This window comes from Psammomys obesus, unplaced genomic scaffold, assembly GCF_907164565.1.
Source record: "Psammomys obesus unplaced genomic scaffold, mPsaObe1.curated_primary_1811, whole genome shotgun sequence".
NCBI lineage: Eukaryota > Metazoa > Chordata > Mammalia > Rodentia > Muridae > Psammomys > Psammomys obesus.
Window position 1 is genome coordinate 1,437,567 of NW_026590468.1, and position 16,692 is coordinate 1,454,258.

The window sequence follows — 16,692 nt, forward strand, 5'->3', positions numbered from 1 at the left end:
GTGCCAATGAGTTCAATGATATTCCCCACTTTTTCTTCTAAGTGGTTTAGTGTGTCTGGCTTTATGTTGAGGTCTTTGATCCACTTGGACTTTAGTTTTGTGCAGGGTGATAAGTATGGATCTATTTGCATTTTTCTACATGTAGACTTCCAGTTAGACCAGCACCATTTGTTAAAGATGCTGTCTTTTTTCCATTGAATGGATTTGGCATCTTTGTCAAAAATCAGGTGTCCATCAGTGTGTGGATTTGTGTCAGGGTCTTCTATTTGATTCCATTAATCCATTAGTCTGTTTCTATGCCAGTACCATGCAGTTTTTAGTATTGTTGCTCTATAGTACAGCTTGAGATCAGGGATGGAGATATCTCCTGAATATCTTTTACTGTAGAGAATTATTTTAGCAATTCTGGGTTTCTTGTTGTTCCATATGAAGGTGAAATTTTTTCTTTCAAGGTCTATAAAGAATTGTGTTGGTAATTTGATGGGAATTGCATTGCATCTGTAGTTTGCTTTTGGTAAGATGGCCATTTTTACTATATTAATCCTGCCAAGCCATGAGCATGGGAGATCTTTCTATCTTCTGATATCTTCTTCTAATTCTTTCTTCAGAGACTGGAAATTTTCTCCAGAGAAGTGTTTGACTTGCGTGGTTAGGTTCACACCAAAGTACTTTATGTCCTTTGTGGCTATTTTGAAGGGTGTTGCTTCCCTTATTTCTCTCTTGGCCCTTTTGTCTTTTGTATACAGGAAGGCTACTGATTTTTTTGAGTTAATTTTGTATCCAGCCACTTTGCTGAAGGTGTTAATCAGCTGTAGGAGTTCCCTGGTAGAATTTTTAGAGTCACTAAGGTATACTATCATATCATCTGCAAACAGTGATACTTTGACTTCTTCCTTTCCCATCTGTATCTCCTTGATCTCCTTCAACTGTCTTATTGTTCTAGCAAGGATTTCAAGAAAAATGTTGAAGAGATATGGAGAGAGTGGACAGCCTTGCCTTGTCCCTGATTTCAGTGGGAATGATTTAAGTTTCTCTCCATTGAGTTTGACGTTGACTAAAGACATTACCTGAGAGTAAAGGGCTGGAAGAGAGTTTTCCAAGTAAAATGGACCCAAGAAGCAAGCAGGAGTAGACATTATAATATCTAATAAAGTAGATTTTCAACCAAAATCAATCAAAAGAGATAGAGAAGGACACTTCATACTCATCAAGGGAAAAATCCACCAGGAAGATATCACAATTCTAAACATCTATGCCCCAAATGCAAGGGCACCCACATTTGTAAAAGGAACTTTAATAAAACTTAAACCACACATAGACCCCCCCACATTAATAGTGAGAGATTTCAACACCCCTCAACAAAGGACAGGTCAACAAAACAGAAATTAAACAAAGAAACAATAACTCTGACAGAGGTCATGAATCAAATGGACCTCACAGACATCTACAGAACCTTTCACCCAAACTCAAAAGAATTTACCTTCTTCTCAGCACCTCATGGAACCTTCTCCAAAATAGACCATATAGTTGGTCACAAAGCAAGCCTCAACAGATACAAGAAGATTGAAATAATCCCTTGTATCCTATCTGATCACCATGGACTAAAACTGGACCTCAGTGACAAAAATAGCAAACAGCCTACACACACATGGAAACTGAACAACTTGCTTCTAAATGACAGCTGGGTCAAAGAAGAAATAAAGAAAGAAATTAAAGACTTCCTAGAATTCAATGAAAATGAAGGCACAACATACCCAAACTTATGGGACACAATGAAAGCAGTGCTAAGAGGAAAGTTCATAGCACTAAGTGCCTTCAAAAAGAAATGTAAAACATCTCATGCAAGCAACTTAATGGCTCACTTAAAAGCCCTAGAAAAAAAAAGAAGCAGACCTGCCAAAGAAATAATCAAACTCAGGGCTGAAATCAATGAATTAGAAACAAATAAAACAATTCAAAGAATCAATGAAACCAAGAGCTGGTTCTTTGAGAAAATCAACAAGATAGACAAACCCTTAGCCAAACTATCCAAACCAACAAAATCAGAAATGAAAAGAGGGACATAACCACAGACACTGAAGAAATCCAAACAATAATTAGGTCTTACTTCCAAAGTCTATATGCCACAAAATTTGAAAATCTAAATGAAATGGACAATTTTCTTGACTGATTCTACATGCCAAAGCTGAATCAAGAGCAGGTAAACCAATTGAATAGTCCTATATCCTCTGAGGAAATAGAAGCTGTCATCAAAAGTCTACCATGCAAAAAAAGCCCAGGGCCAGATGGTTTCAGCGCTGAATTCTACCAGACCTTCAAAGAAGAGCTAACACCAATACTCTTCAAACTATTCCACAAGATAGAAACAGAAGGAACACTACCAAACTCATTCTATGAAGTCACCTTGGTACCTAAACCTCACAAAGACCCAACAAAGAAAGAGAATTTCAGGCCAATCTCCCTCATGAACGTTGATGCAGAAATACTCAACAAAATACTTGCAAAATGAATCCAAGAACACATCAAAAATATCATCCACTATGACCAAGTAGGCTTCATCCCAGGCATGCAGGGGTGATTCAATATACAGAAATCCATCAAGTGATCCACCACATAAACAAACTGAAGGAGAAAAATCACATGATCATCTCCTCAGATGCTGAAAAGGCATTTGACAACATCTAACATCCATCCATGTTTAAAGTATTGGAGAGATCAGGGATACAAGGCACATACCTGAACATAGTAAAGGCGATATACACCAGGCCTATAGCCAACCTTAAAATGTTTTTAACTATTTGAATTTTTATTGTATGTGTACAGGTATTCTTTGCCTGCATGTGTGTCTGTGACCATGTGTGTGCCTTGGTGCCCAAAGAGGCCAAAAGAGGATTCAGATCCTCTGGGACTGGAGTTACAGATGGGTGCAAAGAATTAAATCCAGGTCCTATGAAATTGCAGTGTTCTTAACCACTGAATCATCCCTCCAGCCTCACACTTCTTCCCTCGACCATCCCATGGCTTGTATTGTCACCAAGTCCCTCTTCCTTTGTGTAACAAAGAGATGACAACTATCTGTCCCTCCCCATGAGACTCAGACTTTGTTAATGGATTCTGTGACTGTATGCTTTCTTGTTACCCTGTCAGAAGTCTGTTTATTTCACAAAGTAAAATACCAAAATTTTGGAGTGAGAAGAGGAGAATGTTAAGCTTTGCTGACTCAGTCGCAGCTTTATTGAAGTGGGAGTTTAGGCTGTTCCCCTTCCTTTGTCTCCATTACCCCTCCCCTTCCTGCAGCACTCTCTGACTGGACCCCTGAGGCTCTCTTCCCCAGATGGTACAATCCTGTACAGGTGGCAGGTTCCCCCTAGTAACAGCATTTACTTTCGATTTGACTCCTTGTTGCTCCAAGCTCTGAACTCACAGTCACTACCTTCTGGAGGCTGGAGCTTAGCCTCTGCCACAACAGATGCTGTTTGGAAAGTGTTGAGGCAACTGCTGTAAATAAATATGGAGAGCTTGACTATCGTCATTAGCGTAGCTCAGCAGACATAGCTGTTAAGGAAGGAGATTCCTGGGAGTGGGAAGGGCAACAGGAATAGGATTCGGCAAACTGTTCTTTTTTACTCTTCCCAATCGCAGCCTTGAGCCAACTCTAGTCAGTCAGGGGTCTCAGTCCCCTTTGTCTTTTTACAGTCTGAGAAGATCGCTAAGGTCTCTCAGAAATGTGCAAAGTTTCCCATAGCATCCTTCTTATTGTTTTGAGATAAAGTCTCTAGTAGCCCAGACTGGCCTCAAAGTCATTATGGAACCTGAGATGACCTTGACATTCTGATTCCTCTGCCTCCATTGACATCACAGGTATGCATCACTCCACCTGGTTTATGCACTGCTAAGAATGAACCCAGGGCTTCATGCACCCTAGGCCATCACTCTATCAATTGAACTACATCTCCAACCTACCACAGTCACATTTCTGTTATGAGTGTCAAGTTTGAAAACATTTCAAAAATTCATGTACAGCTACAGATATATCCCCATCTACAATGCTGGGCGGCGGGGGCAGGGGGATGGGTTGGTCAGGTAGTACCAATATGCTTTATTCTCAAATCCTTAAAGAGAGAACAAGGGAAAGTTCAATTGTGCATTGGTCAGTGTTAGTGCCTAGAGTATTCTAGGCTGTCAGTGGGCTTCATAAAGCTCACACTAGTCAAACAAACATGGCTGTTGTGATATTTTGTCCTAATTGGCATTTTTAGCAAAATACACAAAGGGTAGGCCAGTGCCAGAGAGGAAAGGAAAGCTGCTCATGTGGTCTGGCCAAGACAATGAGCTGCTGTTGTGAACAGACAAGAGACAGATTTTGAGAAAAGATGTTGGCAATGAAAGCAATTAGGGCATTGGGAAAGGAGGAAAGAAACTTTTGAGCCAACGTACAGGAAGAATACTTGCAGATACATGCATACACACAATTTAAAATTAAGACCCATTTAATGATTATCTGTAAATATTTGACCTGTCGCGACCGCCTCGACCAGCAAGGAAGACACAACACTGGACTCTTCTCAATGCAGTTTATTCGGGAACCTTGAACAATCTTCTGACCTCTCGGGAAGCCCAACCCGCCAATTAAATAGCCTATGGCCAGCCAATCCTGACAAGCTACGTGGCGCTTGCAGATTAGTCCACAACTGCGGAAGCGAGCCCGATGCACATACACAACCAATTAAGGAGTTGATTACCGAGAGCTTTTGCCTACAGAGGCGGAAGCCAGCGCCATCTTTAGGGCGCAGCAGAGCTTGGCTGTCCACATTGACCTATCTACATATTTTATGTATCTGTCTACTCAGAGTTACATAAACTTTTCTCAGGTGAAAAGGGATTCTTAGTAGAAAAAGTTTAAGAAACCCTGCTGTACTCTGCCCAAGGGTTGCCCATAAGTCTCAGCATCTGCATTGATAGTCTGCAGGGCAGAGCTTTTCAGAGGTCCTCTGTGTCAGGCTCCTGACTTGTTCCTTCTTTTCTCCTTCTTCTGGTGTCCAGCCTCTTTGCCTTTCTGGATAGAAATTGAACATTTTAGCAAGAGTCCTCCCTCTTGATTAGTTTCTTTAGGTGTACAGATTTTAGTATGTTTATCCTATATTAAATATCTATATGAGTGAGTATATACCGTGTGCATCTTTCTGCTTCTGGGATAGCTCACTCAGGATGATCTTTTCCAGATCCCACCATTTACCTGCAAATTTCATGATTTCCTTGTTTTTTATTGCTGAGTAATATTCTATTGTGTAGATATACCACAATTTGTGCATCCATTCCTCCACTGAGGGGCTTCTGGGCTGTTTCCAGCTTCTGGCTATTACAAATAAGGCTGCTATAAACATGGTTGAGCAAATGTCCTTATTGTGTACTTGAGAATCTTTTGGATATATGCCTAGGAGTGGTATAGCTGGATTGTGAGGAAGTGCTATTCCTAGTTTTTCTGAGAAAGTGTCAGATTGCTTTCCAGAGTGGTTGTACCAGTTTACATTCCCACCAGCAGTGTAGGAGGGTTCCCCTTTCTCCACAATGTCTCCAGCATGTGTTGTCTCTTGAGTTTTTGATCTTAGCCATTCTGATGGGTGTAAGGTGAAATCTTAGGATTGTTTTGATTTGCATTTTCCTGATGGTTAATGAGGTTGAGCATTTCTTTAAGTGTGAATCTTATGAAAGAAGTGGGAAACAGTAAGATCTGGAGAGGACAGGAACTCCACAAGGAGAGCAACAGAACCAAAATATCTGAGCACAGGGGTCTTTCCTGAGACTGATTCTCCAACCAAGGACTATACATGGAGATAACCTAAGACCCCTGCACAGATGTAGCCCCTGGCAGTTCAGCATCCAAATGGGTTCCATTGTAATAGGAATCGGGACTGTCTCTGACATGAACTGATTGGCCTGCTCTTTAATTACCTCCCCCTGAGGGGGAAGCAGCATTACCAGGCCACAGAAGAAGACAATGCAGCCACTCCTGATGAGACCTAATTGACTAGGATCAGAAGGAAGGAAAAGAAGTCCTCCCTTATCAATGGACTTGGGGAGGGGCATGCATGCAGAGGGTGGAGGAAGGGAAGGATTGGGATGTAAGGAGGGAGGGAACCACAGGGGGGATACAAACAGAATAAAGTTTAATTAATAAAGGAAGAAATAAAGAACAATATTTGTGTAGAAAAAAAACACATTTCAAACTTAATTTTAGACAGCTTTTCCAGAGAATAATAAATTACATAATGCTGATACTTTATTTTAAAAAAAAGAAACCCTGCTGTAATTCAACATGATTCTATGTAAGAGTAAAATACAAACACTTGCTATACACTACTGTGATTAGAACTGTGTATTACCATAGGGTTGAACAACCATACTGATGAAGAGAACAGTGACGAGACAAAGCTAGCCCATGTATGAGACCAATGTGTGATGGGATATAAAGTCAGTGGTCTGGCATGTGCAATGTGTTGTTGAGACAACACATTAGCCATACAAGAAAAGCAAAGTTGGATCCCTGACTCACATCATGCAAAAATCATTATTGTGTGTTTGGGAAACCTTAAAGCAAAAGCATTAACTTTTTTTCCATAAGAAATATAAGACATGTTATGAGATTGAGTAGAAATAAGAAATCACAGAAAATATTAATCCTCAAAGCAAAGGCTGGTGACTCAGACACTGACGACCTTACAATGAGAAATTTCTGCTCATCTGACACACACTGGGGAAGATTTAAGAGGAAAGTTACATGTTGGGAGAAAGCCTTTATAACTCATCTGTCTGACATACATTTAGGCCTCTTAAAAATCACTGTGACATAGTTAACTCAGTAGAAAAATGGACAAGAGTTTTAAGCTGTCATATCTTTGTATAAAGGTAAGGGCACTGCAGCTCAGAACAGGAAAGATGTCCCTCTTCACAGCTTCTTATGTGATGTAAATGTTTCCACGAGACACCATTTTACACTTTAGGCTGTCTTTTTTTCCTCCATACTAGACACTGAACTCACAACCTCACATGTGCTAAGCAAATGGTGTCCTATATCCTCAGCCTTTCCTTTTTGTTATTGTTTGGCTGGTTTTTTGTTTGCTTTTAAATTTTGAGACAGTCTTACTAAATTGCCAAGGTTGACCTTAAACTCATTTTGTAGCCCAGACAGCTATTGAACTTTTGGTCCTTCTTCTTCAACCTCCTACATAGCTAGGGCTTCAGGCAGGCCAGGCACTACCAGCCATGACTTTATATATTAAACAACAAAGCTGTAAAAGAAAACTCTGGCAATGACATGTGGGCCCATAAAGGTATCATGGGAGGTGTCATTACATGCACCTGCCAAAGCCTGTTCCTTGGAATGGAGGTTAATGTGAACTGTTTTCCCTCACAACCCTACCAGGTGTGCCTGAAGGGGAAACTGGAACACAGGAACATGCATAGAGAGATTAGATGATATAAAAAGAAAAGCTAAGGAGAAGGGCATAGACTTTTTGTTCCCCAATAGTCCCCAGAGGTACCACCTTGGCCAATTACTTGATTTTGGATTATCAGCCTCCTTTGCCTAGTCAGTCTGTGGTAATCCATTATCGTCGTCCTAGCCCAGTAGTTCTCAACTTTCCTAATGCTGTGACCCTTAAATATAGTTCCTCATGTTATGATGACCCCGATGATAAAATTATTTAGTTGCCACTTCATAACTGTAATCTTGCTACCATTATGAATGGTAATGTAAATACTCAACTGAAGAATATCTGATGGACTTGTTACCCACAGGTTGAGAATCACTGTGCCAAGATGATAGGGACCTATTTCTTGGCCTCTGTAGCTCTCTTGGACTGCAATGAGAGTTTACTTTTGCCACTGGAAGTGTGGATGAAGAAACCAAGGTTCTGAAATACATTGTGAAGAACAGTCATAATTTGTTCTTCTCATCCTACTGCCCAAAGTCCCTTCTGGTCTCCCACTAGTGAAGATATGACACTTTTCAGTCAGCCCCATCCTGCAGACAATTGGTCCTGGAGGCTCAGGATAACAGCTCAGGAGGTATGTTAAATAAATCTTCCTCTAAGCTATAACTCCATTTCTTCAGTTTGCAATGTAAATAAGTTAATAGCAACTCCTTTCTCCATCTTGCCATGGTGTTAACAAGCTGGGGAAGCTGAATTTTCCTCAAGGCTGTTAGGATGTGCAGGGAGAGACAAGATGCAGAGCAACCCCTTTCATGAATAAGACATCTGGAGGTGTGCTCTATCTCCACAGGCCAGGCCCGGGAGGAAACTCAGGGCTGGACCCATGCCAGAGTCACGTGACACAGAAGCCTGACTTTGTTGCTTTTGGCAGGAGTCAGCTCGTCCCTGGCCACTTCCTGGTGTCCGCCTTCAGGACCATCAAGGGGCAGTGCCCATCTTGAGGACAAGTTACACATCTTGCTCCAGGTGGGTTCCGCTGGAAGGGAGCAGGCAGGAAGGAACACAGGGCTGGAAAGAGCTGCAGGCAAGATGGCCTGGGCAAGACTCACAGGCATTTTCCCAGCTGGTGGGGACTCTGGGTCTCTGGACCAGAGCACTGGGCAGCAGCGGACCTTTCTGGAACAGGTTGGGATGTGAACTGGCCTGGTGAGGGAGCTGGGTGGGAGGGGGAAGGGAGTTAAGGGCTGGTGTGGGGAGGCAGGCCTCACCTCTGGCAGTGGAGTGTTTCCCAAGGTTACCTGGAAGTTGCTAGTGAGTCCCTAAGCCACTCACTGCTGCACTGCTCCAGCATGAGATCCATAGAGAGTGTGGGAAGTCTCCGGAGAGGTGATCCCTGCCTTGCTGTTGTTATCTTCATCACTTGGCAAGGATACCATGGCCATATCTCAGGTGACCTATTAAAACTAACGCCATCACTCCTTCCCAGCCATTGCATCTTTCGCTGTAGCCAGGATAGAGGCAGATGGGCAAAGAGGGACTGGAAACACTAGCACTCTGGGGCAGATGCCAGGCCTGGTCCAGGAGGCCTATTGCAGCTAACCTCTTTACCCCCTGGTCTCCACAGGTACTTCTGTGTTAGTACCTTTCTCTCTGCTAGTCCTTTGAGACATAAGATCGGTCATGCTTGGAGCTGCCCAGCCCAGGATGGGTAAAATCTGAGGAAGGGCTGTGTTCACACTCTATCTGGCAGGATCAGTCCCTGCTGTTGGCCCTTTCATGTCATTGGAGCCACTGTGAGTCTCCTGGCCTTGAAGAAAATGAGCATCAAAAAAGAACCACCATCTTATCACCTTACAGGACCCTGAAGCCAAGTACTCCCTGCCCTTGATTGAGAAGGAGGTAATGAGTCATCTAAATCTTCCCCCTGGTTAGGTGAAAGAGGAGGACAGGGGTAGGGGGTAATAATGCTACCTGGGAAGGTGGGGTGAGCAGTCACCTCAGGACCAAATGGAGCACCTTTCTAAGGATCTGGTACACACCACAAAACTCCTAGAAACCCAACAGAACCTGCCTGAATTTTTTTAAATCAGCAAATCAACCACAACACCCAAATATTTCGCTTTGGTCTGCCCTCACTGGAAGATGTCTTGGGGTTTCTTGTAGGTGAGCAGTGCTTGGTGATACTTTCAAGTCTGGGCCTTTCAGGAACATGGCTCCTATTAGCAATGGATTCCCATTCTCATAGCATGTGGAGGGCACACTGATATAATCCTGGACCACATGAACAGAGGGAGATAGGCAGGTGGGGTTGACAACAGTGTCTTCATTGTTCTACTTGGACTGTCACAATAGCAATACTGCTAGGAACACTGAAAAGAAGTAAGCTTAGAGCTAGAAGGTCTACCATCTCATTAAATTATCCTTTCCATGCAGTTTAAGACCAGTCCCTCAAACTCTCTGACCTTCTGTCTTTAAGGTTGTATTTCTCAGGGCTGTCTGCTTACTTCAGATACAGTAAGTATCTAATGGGTGTGAAAATTCAGAAACTTCATAGTGTTGAGCAGGGGTGAGAAGAACAGATGTTCCTTTAGATTCAAGGTCCAAAATGTGTGGGAAGTCACTAGTGATGCAGATGTCCTACATGGGTGGGTTATCTGAGGGGTCCTGAGACCCACGTGAGGAGGGATCCATGGTGGAAACCAGCCCTAGCTGTCCTCCTCAGATTTTGAGTTGTCCCATTTCCTGTTTCATCCATAACACAGTGAGTCCTATCTCTTGAGATGGAATACCTGATGGATGGGTGTGGGGCAGAGAAGCCTTGCCACTTGCTTACTAACACACAGTCTGACTGGTGTCCTGCTCACAAAGAAAATCCAGACTTCTAACTGCCTTTGTCAAGCCATGAAATATAACATGAGGAATCCTGCTGCACCCAGCCTCACCCCAGCCCACTTGCTGCCCCTTACTCCACTGTACATGAGAGTGCTATGTCACTGGGATTTCCATCCCTCTACTTAGCCTGCCACCACCACCCTATTAGGAGGTGGCATAAAAGCATACAGCACCTGAGAAGTAGAATTCATAGAGACTTTTCTGACCTCTCCCTCCAGCACCAATGGAAACAGCATGGTCAGTGGGACAGGGCAACCTAGTAGGTCACAGCTCAGCTGAAGTGAAAATGGTTAGAGGTGGGGCCCTGGGACCTGGACCCAGTTCCTTTTTGTGTGGGGATGCAGTGAATGACTTTCTAGGTGCCCAGTTTCAGGTGAGCTCTCAGAAGGGAGCTGTTTCAGGCCTGTGTTCTCAAGTGTCCCTAGTGCCCAGTCAGGTAATGGTTATAAGTTTGTACCTCAGTCTCAAGGGATTTCTCCAAGATCCAGACTTACACTGCTTAACATTATGAACTATGCCCTCTGTCCTCAGACACCCACTCTTCCTCCTTCTTTTTTGGCCCCTCTTCATCTCTGTCTTTCTCTGTTTCCATTTCTATCTGTATTTCTAATTTCCCAAGCACATTTAGTTTCTATTCCATATGGACCTGGTCTGAAGCCTTCTTTTGCCTCTAGCTTTAGGCATCCCTTGATGCAGTTCCCCCACTCATTACTAACTGCCTTGGTCTCTGAAGTCTGCATTTCTATCTGGCCCATTATCTGCCATTGGGCTACAGTCTGAACTCAAACATCTTTGGCTATCCAGGTCCATAGAATCCTACTCTGGACAGGCAGAGACACAGTGTAAATGATCCTGCTGCCTCTCAGCAGAGCCAAAGGCTGGATTGCACACACTGTTGTTTTATTTGATACTAGACTGTCCAGGTCCTGGGACCCTGCAGCACCCATGAGGCTAAGCCCTGTTTTATGCTGAGATACAGATGGTGTACTGGTGAATCCTCTCAGTCTCCAGGTTAAGAAAAAAAACTTCATAAAGACAATGGTTTTCTTTAAATAGAAAAATTTTCTTTTCTTATTTATTTTTGAGACAAGGTCTCCCTCTTAGCCCAGACTGGTCTGCAACTTATAGCCATTTTAGCTTTGAATTCACATCTTCTCTCTGATGCCCAAGTGCTAGGATAACACGTAAAAGCCACCACACCTGGCTCCTTTCTGATATTTTTAGTAGCCATTCCCACCCTTAATTAAGTCTTGCTCTAAGAGTTACATTGTGATTGTGGCAGAGCAGCTATTATCAAAGTGAATCTCAGAGGTTCTTGGGTTCTATTTACTATTCTAAGACTTAACATTTAATATATATATTTTTGTAGGTACCTATGTCCATCGCTTGGCCCAAATTAACAATGTGTTGGTGATAAGGGCTTACAATCCTGTCTCCAGTGACAATAATCAAGGCTTTGTGGACTTAATTATAAAGGTAAATAATGCCCATCTTACCCAGCTGTCTTGAGTCCCCAAGCATCCTAAATGTGGTATAAAAAAGAACAGTGCTTTTTCTCTTAGGGGATTCAGAGAAATGGCCTGGACAGTGCTTTCCAGTACTCTCATTTATCAGCAATGCCATATTTTACCCTGTAAAGTGCCTCAAAGGATATCTGTGGTTAGTTTAATTGTCAACTTGACAAAATCTAGAAATCACCTGAGAAGAATCTCAATGAGGGACTGTGTATACCAGGTTGTTCTGAGGAAATGTCTGTGGTGGATTATTTTGATTATATTAGTTGATGTAGAAACATCCAGCCCACTGTGGGCAACACTGTTCCCTAGGCAGAGGACACTGGGCTGTGTAAGTACAGAGAATGAGGTGAACACTACTAGGCATGCAGGTATTCATATCTTTCTGTTGCATGTGATGTGGTGAGCTGCTTCCACTGCCTTGGCTTCCTTGCCATGATTGACTTTAACCTGGAGCTGTGAGCTAAAATGAACCCTTTCTCCCATAAATTGCTCTGTTAGGATATTTTATTGTGAGATTGGAACAAAATGTTAAATTGTCCACAGTAAATGTGGCAGTATTTTGTAGTTGCATGACTTCTGATGGCAAATGCCCTTTCCAGCTACATACAACCATTGCCAAAGGCTTGAAAATATAAAGACCCATACTTGATTTCCATATCTACTTTAAAAATGTGCACTCCAAGTATCCTGGAGGAGGAGAGATGATTCAGTACTTGGAGAACCTGAAAATTGGGGACACCATCCTTTTTCAAGGGCCACCAGTGTGCCTGTTCTACTATGAGCCAGGTACCAGGTGCTGTAGCAGGGTCTTCACAGTTGGAAAATTCCTGCTCTGGTCTTACTGTGCTCTCTCTCAGCCCTGGGGCACATGGGCTTGTACTTCAAGTATTCACACATTTATTCACATAAATGTATGTATAACAACTTCTGTCACTGCTCAAACTTATTTCAGAAGTTTGTATGCTACCCCTAGAATTTCCTCATTACTGTCTCACCCTAACCCTAACCTGAACCTGAACTCAAACACTAACCCTAAACTGAAACCAAACTCTACCCCTAACCCAGACCATATGCCAAAACCAAACACTAATCCTAACTCTAAACCTTATCCTAACCCAAACCCAACCCTAAATCTAACCCTAACCTGTTGTAAGAGATTATTGATATTTACTTTTGGTTTATCTTCTAGTAAAGCTTGCTGTTAATCTTAAACAGCTGTATAACCAAATCACCACACAGAAACTGGGTTTTTAGTTAACCTAGAACACAATGCTGGGCAATATTTACTCCCTCCTAAACCTCCAAGCCCTCAGTTTCCTAACATTTAGATTTCCCACATTATACTTGCTTTTTGTAATCTTAGGTTTGGTTCATGCTCCACGTCCTCCAAGATCTCCCTCCAGCTCTGCTATCCTCACTCTCTTCTCGCCCCTTCTCCCACTCCTTCCTGCTTTCTAGTTCCTCCCCTCTTTCCTTTCCTCTGGCTCCTCCCATTGCACAACATTGTATCTAGTTGCTTTATTTTGTCCTGTTTACACAGAGTTGAGACAGGATGCTTATAATGAGTATCACAATGCAATATCCAGATTGAAACCAGAGAGTTGGGAGTGGGGAAATCAGCATTTGAATTAACAAGGGTAAGGTATATACATTTAAAAAAAACATTATACCAACATTTCCCCCTTTAAGTCCAATAAAAGGCTCATTTTCTTTCAATGCAATAATAATTATGAAATTATGAAAACTGTTAGGTAAAATCTACATGTGCAATGTCCAGTCCATGTGTATTTAGCACATGGAGAGGGTATCTTAGGAGAAAGTGTCTGATTATCCTATCTTGACAAGTTTAAAGTTCTATACCTAAATTAATTTTTATCCTTATTGGTATCACCTATATGAAAAGATTTCTTAACTTCTAAACAACTTAAGTTTAAATGTGATACTGTAAATATTTGGTCTTCAATCCCATCAGAGACTTGAGATGGAATAAATTGGTTATGAGAGTAAAGAAGAAGTGCATGTTAGCATCTTTCAAAAAATAAAAATTGACAGAGACAGTTTGCTCTGAACAGTCACCCATAACTCTCTGTAACATTGGAGCATCATCTTCAGCCTTCTGGCTCAGAATATTTGACAGACATATATGTGAAGCAGGAACTACTTAGGACTTGCTTACCCTGTCTTGGCAGAGTTCGGCAGTTGACTTGTCCTGCATTTAAGCTTGCCCATTTTAGGCAGACTGTCTGTTGTGAAGCAAGGGTATTTTCTTTACCCGAGTGGCTTGTTTGCCACATTTGAAGCCATCTCAATATGGAGGTTCTTCGATGCTCATTATCTTCTTTCAGGTAGGCAGGGTGCTGCCAGGAAATGACTTGTCTCATTGTCAAAGAAACTTTAAAATAATAAGAACATTTTAAATGCCATATTCTGTAGGTCTCTGAAGTTTTTGAAGACTACCTATCTTTATATAATTGCTTTGTATACAAAAATCATATCTATCTGTTAAACCTATGATGTATACTCCTGTGATAAATTAGACTAATGTTTGACATGAATATGAGTTGAATAACTAGCAATTAACTTTCATACCTAATATCCTAACCACCTTTTAATAGTAGTTTAAAAGTCCTGGAAGTAACCTTGACTTTCTATCAATATAGTAAAGCTAATACCGATGTTATTAAAAATACTTATTTTTGCATCAATATGCAAAATTCTATACCAGAGTTAAAATTAACCTTATTTGGGAATAACAAATAAAACCTTAAGTTGAGTAGATTCAATAATTTACCCTCTTTCTATTTTTATAAAATATCCCTGTATATTCCTTGTTTTACTTTGAATAAGACCGTTAATAATAAACATCTCCCAATGACAATAAAATTTCGTAGGCATAGCAAACAACCCAAAACATACCCAACCCCCTTTAAGGAAAATTGGACACCGTTCACATAGATTTCTTCTAGCTGACATTTTGGACATGTAGAAATCCTATAGGGGGCCCAAATAAAAATGGTTAATCAAGCAAGCAATAACATTTGTGGTCCAATAACATTTCAATGTTGAGAAATTTCAGGCTTAATAAAAGTCCTCTTTGGAACAGTCTAAAATGCTGGATCAGTTAAAATTAGTAGCTTTCTTCAAAGTTCTTTGGGGAGCAGGCTTTGATGAGAAAATAGCAATTGAAGCAGTTGAGACAGGAACAAGCAGAATGCTGGAACATGCCTGTTTCTTTTTACCTTTTGTTGGGAAGAAAGGCCTGTGCCTTCACCATCTTGTTCATATATATATTTTCAAATGAGTATATTTGTAACTCAAAGCCTTTAAATGAAAATCAAACCAAGAGACAAGAAATTTTTAAGTTTGGAATCAGTAGTGCCAATTTATGCTGTAACAAACAAAGCCCAGTTGGTTATTTTTAGTTGATGTTTTTATGTGCTTCTCAGTCTTTTCGTTTGAAGCGGGTTTTTATGTGCTCTTGAGTCATTTCCTATGAAGCGGGTTTTTATGGGCTCTTGAGTCATTTCTTTGGCAGTGGGTTTTTATGTGCTCTTGAGTCATTTCCTTTGAAGCGGGTTTTTATGTGCTCTTGAGTCATTTCGTTGGAAGCGGGTTTTTATCTGTTCATGAGTCATTTCGTTGGTTTTTATCTGCTTGTGAGTCATTTCGTTGGAAGCAGGTTTTTATGTGCTCTTGAGTCATTTCATTGGAAGCGGGTTTTTATCTGCTCGTGAGTCATTTTGTTGGAAGCAGGTTTTTATGTGGTCATGAGTCATTTCGTTGGAAGCGGGTTTTTATGTGCTTCTAAGTGTTTTTGTTGGAATCGGGTTTTTATGTGCTCTTGAGTCATTTTGTTGGAAGCAGGTTTTTATGTGCTTCTAAGTCTTTTCTTTGGAAGTGGGTTTTTATGTGCTCTTGAGTCATTTCATAGGAAGCGGGGTTTTATGTTCTCTTGAGTCATTTATTTGGAAGTGGGTTTTTTGTGCTCTTGAGTCATTTCGTTGGAAGCGGGTTTTTATGTGCTCTGGAGTCATTTCGTTGGAAGTCGGTTTTTATGTGCTCTGGAGTCATTTCTTTGGCAGCGAGTTTGTATGTGCTCTTGAGTCATTTCCTAGGAAGCAGGTTTTTATGGGCTCTTGAGTCATTTCCTATGAAGCAGGTTTTTATGGGCTCTTGAGTCATTTCTTTGGCAGTGGGTTTTTATGTGCTCTTGAGTCATTTCCTTTGAAGCAGGTTTTTATGTGCTCTTGAGTCATTTCTTTGGAAGTGGGTTTTTATGTGCTCTTGAGTCATTTCATTTGAAGCAGGTTTTTATGTGCTTCACAGTCTTTTCGTTGGAAGCGGGTTTTTATGTGCTCTTGAGATATTTCGTTGGAAGCAGGTTTTCATGTGCTGTTGAGACATTTCTTTGGAAGCAGGTTTTTATATGCTCTTGAGTCATTTCGTTGGAAGCGGGTTTTTATGTGCCCTTGAGTCATTTCTTTGGAAGTGGGTTTTTATGTACTCTTGAATCATTTCGTTTGAAGCAGTTTTTTATGTGCTCTTGAGTCATTTCAATAGAAAAGGGTTTCTATGTGCTTCTCAGTCTTTTCGTTGGAAACAGGTTTTTATGTGCTTCTAAATCTTTTCGTTGGAAGCGGGTTTTTATGTGCTCTTGAGTCATTTCCTCTGAAGCAGTTTTTTATGGGCTCTTGAGTCATTTCATTGGAAGCAGGTTTTTATGTGCTCTTGAGTCATTTCCTAGGAAGCAGGTTTTTATGGGCTCTTGAGTCATTTCTTTGGCAGCGGGTTTTTATGTGCTCTTGAGTCATTTCCTTTGAAGCAGGTTTTTATGGGCTCTTGAGTCATTT

At 41.4% G+C, this 16,692-nt stretch overlaps 1 protein-coding gene and 1 pseudogene across 1 annotated transcript in view; both read left to right on the top strand.

The window, feature by feature from the left end:
- The window catches only part of LOC129676936 (ovochymase-2-like), a 53,551-nt pseudogene extending 45,117 nt beyond the window's left edge, over positions 1–8,434 (top strand).
- An 88-nt stretch (positions 8,435–8,522) lies between these two features.
- The window catches only part of LOC129676937 (NADH-cytochrome b5 reductase 2-like), a gene marked incomplete at its 3' end in the record, with an annotated part of 11,058 nt that continues 2,888 nt past the window's right edge, over positions 8,523–16,692 (top strand). Inside the window, exons 1-5 of the mRNA XM_055607469.1 lie at positions 8,523–8,618; positions 9,267–9,332; positions 9,524–9,596; positions 11,695–11,801; positions 12,499–12,628. Coding sequence (XP_055463444.1) covers positions 8,523–8,618; positions 9,267–9,332; positions 9,524–9,596; positions 11,695–11,801; positions 12,499–12,628 — 472 coding nt within the window. The remainder of the gene's footprint in view (positions 8,619–9,266; positions 9,333–9,523; positions 9,597–11,694; positions 11,802–12,498; positions 12,629–16,692) is intronic.